The sequence below is a fragment of the Pygoscelis adeliae genome, unplaced genomic scaffold (genome assembly GCF_000699105.1).
Source record: "Pygoscelis adeliae isolate BGI_AS28 unplaced genomic scaffold, ASM69910v1 Scaffold54, whole genome shotgun sequence".
Classification (NCBI taxonomy): Eukaryota; Metazoa; Chordata; class Aves; order Sphenisciformes; family Spheniscidae; genus Pygoscelis; species Pygoscelis adeliae.
The window spans coordinates 4,952,636-4,959,963 of NW_008824982.1; the positions used below are offsets into that span (position 1 = coordinate 4,952,636).

At 41.7% G+C, this 7,328-nt stretch overlaps 1 protein-coding gene across 1 annotated transcript in view; it reads left to right on the plus strand.

Moving 5' to 3' along the window:
* Positions 1-1,653: 1,653 nt before the first annotated feature.
* The window catches only part of CEP85L (centrosomal protein 85kDa-like), a 194,738-nt gene continuing 189,063 nt past the window's right edge, over positions 1,654-7,328 (plus strand). The window contains exon 1 of the mRNA XM_009325684.1: positions 1,654-1,764. Within this exon, the coding sequence (XP_009323959.1) occupies positions 1,654-1,764 (111 nt within the window). The remainder of the gene's footprint in view (positions 1,765-7,328) is intronic.

Below are 7,328 nucleotides of genomic sequence, written 5' to 3' on the forward strand. Positions count from 1 at the left end.
AGAAAACTGTAAATTTTGCAGGGGAGATGGTTGTATGCAGAGCAAAAGCATGTCCCGGAAAGGCTTGAGTCGCAGATTCGATCCCATGCACTTTGGAGGCTATTCTGCAGACTTACCTCCAATGACGTGCCTGCTGCAAGGCCACAGGAGATGAGCCGCTGCCTATCAAAATGGAGAGGTTAATTTTAATCTCTGAGAATTTGGATTAACAGCCCTGAAGTTATAAGCAAAGTGAGCCAACTGATACACACCACACACCCCCCGAGCTCTCTTTGAAGGTACTGAAGACAATGAAACTCGAGCAATGCCTTGGACGTACACTGTTTCTGGTGTCTGACTGTGTTCTCTCTCACTTGTTTGGTTGTTTTTTAAAGCACGCACCTGAAATGCCAGTGTGATTGCGTTGTGTGGCACATTGAGCCTGGTTACAGCTTAGAACAGCAAACTCTGAAACTCTGTAGTGCCATTTACACACATAACAATAACAAAATACTCTGAATAAAAATGAGGGAAGTTCTAGACCACGTAACACTTAAATAAGCTGTATAAAGGATGAGTATGTAACCCTATAGCTAGCTTCTTGGTGGTGTGTGCTTGCGCTATTTCGCGCAACATTTTCACAGTGTCTTCTTCCTGGTTTACTTTTTTTATACTTTGTAAGGCAGACTCTAACATATATTAAAGTAGTCATATAACATGAGTGCACACGTTAGGAATGCATGGAAGAATGGAGTGATAGGGGCATATGCTTCCATTAAACACTTGCGTGCACACACTTCGCATTTGCAAGTCCTGGACTTAGAAGGAGAAACTTTTTCTCTCCTTGTTAGAGGAATGTCAGATTTTTCTCCAATTTAATATCAAATATCACAGACACATGCTCTGATAAGCAGTGTAGTAACTTTTTTAATAATACAACAATACATGAAATTAAGTGATAATGAGCAGTCGGAGAGAAAGGAGCGCAGTTGGGAGTGAAAGTTGATGTCGAACCAGCCACAGACACATGCTCTGATAAGCAGTGTAGTAACTTTTTTAATAATACAACAACACATGAAATTAATTGTTTAAGTGATAATGAGCAGTCGGAGAGAAAGGAGCGCAGTTGGGAGTGAAAGTTGATGTCGAACCAGCAGAGGGAGCTCCAAAATCTGAATTCTTTTTTGCAGCGAGAAACGACCTTGGGAGCCGACTGTTGGGAAAAATACTCGTCGGTCACTGAACACGGTGGCTGACTGCACTGCTCCTTCCCTGGTCCCAGGAATCACAACAGCAAAATGGTGTCTTTGGGGAGGAGTACTCTCCTGACATGCTTAAAATATAATTTAAAAGGTCTTTGTAGTACCCCTGTTCGTTGGAAGAAATAATCGCAGTATAATTGTAAGATCTTCCACCTACCAAATGCTATGCTAAACTCTTTCTTAATATATTACATGTCTGCACTGTTGCCCTTATTACCTGGATCCATTGCACTTAACACTAAGCCATGATGAAGAGCCAGACTCTGACATTAAATGCTCTCTTTCAAACTGAGACATACAATATCTCAACAGAGTGCCCTGGCCTGGATCACAGCAGTTTTCTTACTTTTAGAATTAGTTCCCATATGATGGGTGCCAGGACACTGAAGGGACAGGGAGCACGGAGTCAGCTATGGAGTGCTTTCTTCATGATCAGGCCAGCAAACTTGATATGCCTCAGCAGTCCTCCCTGGCATGGACTCACACAGACCTGGACCTGGCATTGCACCTTCCTCAGCTGAGGGTAAGAAACTGCCCTGGCCAAGGAGAAATGTTACTGGAAATCATTTCACTGTCAAAATCTCAGACTGAAAACCAGCACGGTTGTGGAATGAGCTGGTCAGGCGCTCTCCAAATCTCCTTGCTAAATGTAGTCATGGGCTGCTTCTACCTTTAATTATTTCTTTCAGCAAAAGGAACCGGAGAGAAATTAAATACCCTCTCAGCGCAATGTATTATCACTGAGAGCTGCACAATTGAAAGTTTCTTGTCAGCAGTGTCCGAGGCAGGGATGGCTTTGGTACTTCTCATCCTTTCCTCAGTAACATGCTTATGCATTAGCATGAGCATTAAGCTGATTAACATTAGCTTAACTGGTAGCAAACCAGGTTTGAGCTGAATGCCCTTGAAAACTCTTTCTTCTGGAGTATTATTGTGAGAGACTTTTCCTCTCTCTGTGAAACAGGGAAAAATGTTTTATTCTCATTCTCTTTTACTGATAGCAACACACAAATCTTTCTGAATTATAAACAAAGAACAGCTTTGACCAGTACTATAACACCAGTAATTAGCAATATCTGCTAAAAAGACCTTTTGGAGATTTCTCTCTCTTCTGTTTCTCTGATCTTTAGAGTGGTATTGCCAACTTCCCTGTATCATATGCATTTACTGACCCGCTTCTTTCGAATTAAGATGTGCTTTCTGTGACTGGCAACATTTGCATTTCTTTACTCCTGGTTTCTGATGCAGTATCTACCATTCCCCAGCTTTGTCCAGTGGCCCATAAATGTTTTGGCTAAGGAGACTGTTATTTAACCCTAATGCTTCCCTGCCTTTCAAATGCTTCTTTGGTGGGTGATTAAAACTTCACAGAATTCAGCCATTTTGCTCCCTCTCTCCCTTATCTAACACACCTCATAGTGATGACAGTCAACTCATCACCGAGACTGGTCTTGGACCTATGGGATTTGGGGACAGAATTATCAAGGCTTTTGTCATGCACTGATACTAGGTTTAAATTGAAACTCTAGCATCTATCTGCATAGAATCCTTGATTGCTTTTAACTTGTCAACAGTTTCTTAATCAGTAGGCCTTCACAGCTTTGTCTGCAGTTCCTCCCAACGGGCACCTCTACCTTGTTGGTTGAGCCTGGGTCTCAGGCTTTGCTGGGGACCGGCTATGCCTGCTGGTTATGGTGCTCCGAGGAGCCACGTGCTCAGGTGCAGCCCGAAGCAGGAGCGGGGCCTGGGGAGCCTGCGTGTATTTGACACTTTATCACAGGTTCCAGCCAGCTTGACATCACATCCAGGAGCCAGCCTGAGGGCGCTGCAGACCTGCCCACCAGCAGATACCTGAGCAAAGCTTGGTGCAGGTGCTTTGAGCCCAGAGTTCAGCAGTCAGTGACCATAGAGAGACTGTGGAAGCTTCATCGCTGAAGGTCTTGAAGACAAATTAAACAAATATTAGCCTGTCTTGGGGCAGAACAGTGCACCACTGGGGTCGCTCCTGAGATTCCCTTCCTCTGGCACTACGATAAGGGCAGAAAGCACGTGTCACAGGTGACTATGGAGGTAAGCCAGTGCAGATATAACTACAGGTCTTGTATCTCCTTGTGCTGCGTATTTGCCAGCAGTGTGCCTCATACAAAGTAAAGACACACCAGTTGCAGTTTTTAAACAGTTCATTGTCCATTGACTGAACAATTCCCATTCTGAGCCAAGGAACTCTGTTTCTGCTCACTGTTCAGGACTCAGGATAGCATGGTTACTTTTGAGAATGTGAATAAAATGAAGTGCTTTATTTTAAACACATGCCTCATGTATCTAAGTTAAAATTATGTTTCCAAAAGGCTTTGTTATTAGAAGTTGATAAGTGACGGATATGTTCACTTCAGGCCTCTAACTTATTTTAAAAGATGAATTTTAGAAAACAACTTATCTAGTTTATTAAGAAATTTCAGGGCTTTAATCTAAACATCATACAGCTGCTTAAAAAAAAAAATCAATAGAATCTTTACTTTTACTCCTAACGTGCTAAACTTGTATCAGTTAACCTAAACTAAGTAAAAACATTTGCTTCATGAACCCAGGGTTCCCAAACTGATATTGCTGATAGACTCTCAGTCCAATTTAATTTTGCTTCTTCATCCAAGCTACCACTGTCAGAGCCTCTTAACTGTTCTATTTGAGATGTCTAAAACAGGCAAACAATACAAGAAATATCTGGTTCCTATTACTGCCACAGAACAGCCACCCTCCCTAAGCTGAGAGTGTTTGTGATGCCAAAAAGCTAATTAGGTCAGTGTGCCAGTTTAAATTGTACAGGAGATGAGCATTAAATGTTTACTAAATTTAACTGTCTGTTTCTGGATCTGGAATGTCTGTTTGCTAGGACAGAGCAGGAGCAGACACACTGGGCTTTAAATTAATCAAAACCAGTATACTGAAATGCATGCAGAAAATGAAATGGCAATCAGAATTACAGTATTTATTGTACTATCTAAATTATAAGGCCAAGCAAAAGCTGAAGAAAGGGATGGCTTTCAGAATGGATATTCTGCAAGCATTTAGATGGCTTGTTCTGGCTGCAATTTGGAGCAACTGCCTAGATAAATGACCAAAAGAGTCATGTGAAGGAACATTTTTGAAGTGCATGCAACATGAATTTGCAGGCGTTAGCTACCTTCAGCTGTATCTAAATTATGGCACATGGGAGAACTTTCTAGGTCCTGGGTCTAGGAACATGCCCCAAAGGCATCTCATCTTTGTCCTGTTTAGACTTTAACATGGGCCATCCCTTTTCCTTAGGCCATATGCTTACTTCCATGGGGAAAATCTGGGTGCATGCCCCAGAAGGCAGCACCGCAAGCTTCTGGCAGGAACTCAGCTGTGAAATCAGGAGAGCAGGATATGCTGCAGAGCATACCTGGCCTGGAGCCTAGACACATCCTCTTTGCAACTGGGATTCACAGCCTGAAGTGTTTTTAGGTTTTTAGGTTATCAGTGTGTGCACAGGGCAACAGCTCACCTTTCTTCCAAAAGAAGTTATGCACTCCTCTTGCAACATAAGGATTAGAGTACTCCCCCATAAAGTGAGATCTTGATTAATAATATTCGTCCTTAAGATTATTATTATTCTTATACAATCACTGACATATCCACCATTATTTTTTCATTTTGGGGGAGATAAGTTTGACGCTTAACAGTGACTCGCTTTTCCTTCCCAGTATGGCTGAAGTCTGATGAGCCCACTGAGGGGCAAGTGACTGCACTAGGAACCTTCTGGTTCATGGTATTGTAAGGGGAGGTCATGGCAACCTGTTTCCTTCACTGCCACCTGTAATACCTTGAGATGTGAAAAGTTTATGCTTTCACTGTTGGCTCAGGTTGCAGAACATTCTGGTGACAAAGCTGGTGATCTTCTGGGGAGAGAACAGAGAAGAGCTTGTGAGAAAGAGACTGGAAAGGAGAAGTACCTCAAAACCAGCTGAGTTTAGTTTTAAAAGCTTGACAGAATCAGTAAGAATACCAATTGATATGCTTTTCCTGCACTAAATAAATTGATTTATTTTCTGGTACTAAAAACTGTGTATGGGCTTATTTTTCAATGGCATTGTGCAGTTTATGCTCACTGAAACAATAAGCACTGGGGAGTTGATGTAAAAATATGGTTGGAGTAAAAATAGATGTTTTTCTCTATATTCTTTCAGCTTCTTGGAACTGGATGTTTCTTAAAGTACTGGTGTGAAAGTAAACACTGCCAAAATGAAGAGGACAGCAGATATTATCTCTGTTCCACGTGAGCTAATAACCTACCCAAGGTGGACTCTCTGCTACATTTTCTTCCAAAGTACGTTCCAGACTGTGTAGTCTCTCAAGACTCGTAATCAAACAGAAGCTGCTGAAATATCACCATCCAATAGCAACTTCCTAAAAGAGCTGTTGTCACCTATTGTCACACATATTATCACATTCTTTCTGTATAATCCTTATTTCTGTTAGTCAATACCTAGTGTGCAAGCAGGTACCCTTTTCTTCCATATGTCTACAAAACAGAAAGGGAACTGATGGCAAGAAAGAAATCAATTGTTGTTGTTTAATATGACTACCGGGAACGTACCCCCGAGACATGATAAGGACAACGTCTACCACTGAACTGCACAATCTCTATTTGCCTCCTATGGCATTTCAGAGATTAACAGTGTGGGCCTCAGCTGATCTGTTAGGAGTTTGCACCGCTAACACCATCAGCAGAACTTGAAAATAAGGCATCCTTCCCATGCCACGGCCTCTCTGAAGAATGCCCAAAAAAACTTGTAAAAAAAAAAAAAAGGCAGCAAAGTAAGAGAATACAGACCCCCACACAGGCTCCTGGTTCGTTTAAAGGCCGGGCCATCAATTAAAGCTCCAGATCAGTTTCCTGTGCTATCCCACCCACAGGTTTGATTGAACAGGGCAAAATAACTACCAAAGATAGATGTAATGGAAATGGTCAGCAACAAATGAAGTGGCAGCAACAGCAAAAAATATACTTTCCAAGCAAAACTCACTGAACGAAGCTGTATGTTGACTCTACAACTTGGGGACAGGAGGTTAGGAAAAAACCCACCTGTTTGAGAACAGCAGCCCTCTGTTCCTCAGGGCTTGCTCCTGGCCGTGCTGTGGCGCTCAAGCTATGGTCTGCCCAGGCAGCTGCTGGCAGCTGCGGCCACCAGCTGTATCCAAGGGGATCCCGAGAACGGACCCAGCTCAGCAGCCGTGAAAATAGTACCCTGAAGACATGAAGCAATTGTTGGTCTGCATGCCATCAAGCTCCAGGGAAAATAAGTACTGAATAAAGAGAAGAACAATCTCTTATCTTTTGACTCACTTTATCTATCCTGTTCTTCCTATTAGATCTCTCTCTCCTCCTGTGATTAATTCTCAATGTGGTATTTTTAATAGTTGTATATTTCATTTGCATTTGATACTTAAAGAGGGAGGAAGGATAAAAGGATGAAACTCCTAGAATTAATGCACATTGACCCCTAAGCTTAAACAGTGGTATTACCCTCCTGTAAGACTATCCTCTGTCAAGTAACTGTACCCAGGAAATAAATACTAGTCTCTTAACAGCTGTCCTGGAGACTACATCCCTATTGCTACTCTTCTTGAACAGAGTAAACTAAATAAAGTTAAATGAAGTTATCAGACATGATCTCATATTCAAAGAACCAATGTCACTAAAATAACATTCTAAATTCAACAGTCTAATGTAATTATTAAAGAGGAATGTGGTCTGTTTAGTACTGTATTGATTTAAGCCACTCTCTCTTAATTTGTAGCAGCAGTGCCACTGCTGGCATTGGGTTAGCCCTGCTGGTATCATTACATTTTGGACAATATTTACAACATAGCAGTGAATAATGTGAACGACCAAAATTTATCATATAGAGCTTAAGATTTTCAGCAATTTATTAAACCTAACATTAAAAGGGGAGGGCTTGTACTTATGGGAATAAACGATGAAAAGTAACAAGAAGCTAGAAAGCATAAGACACTTCTGCCTGTCTAGAAAAAGAAAAAAAGTGACTTCTAATGTTCCTTTCT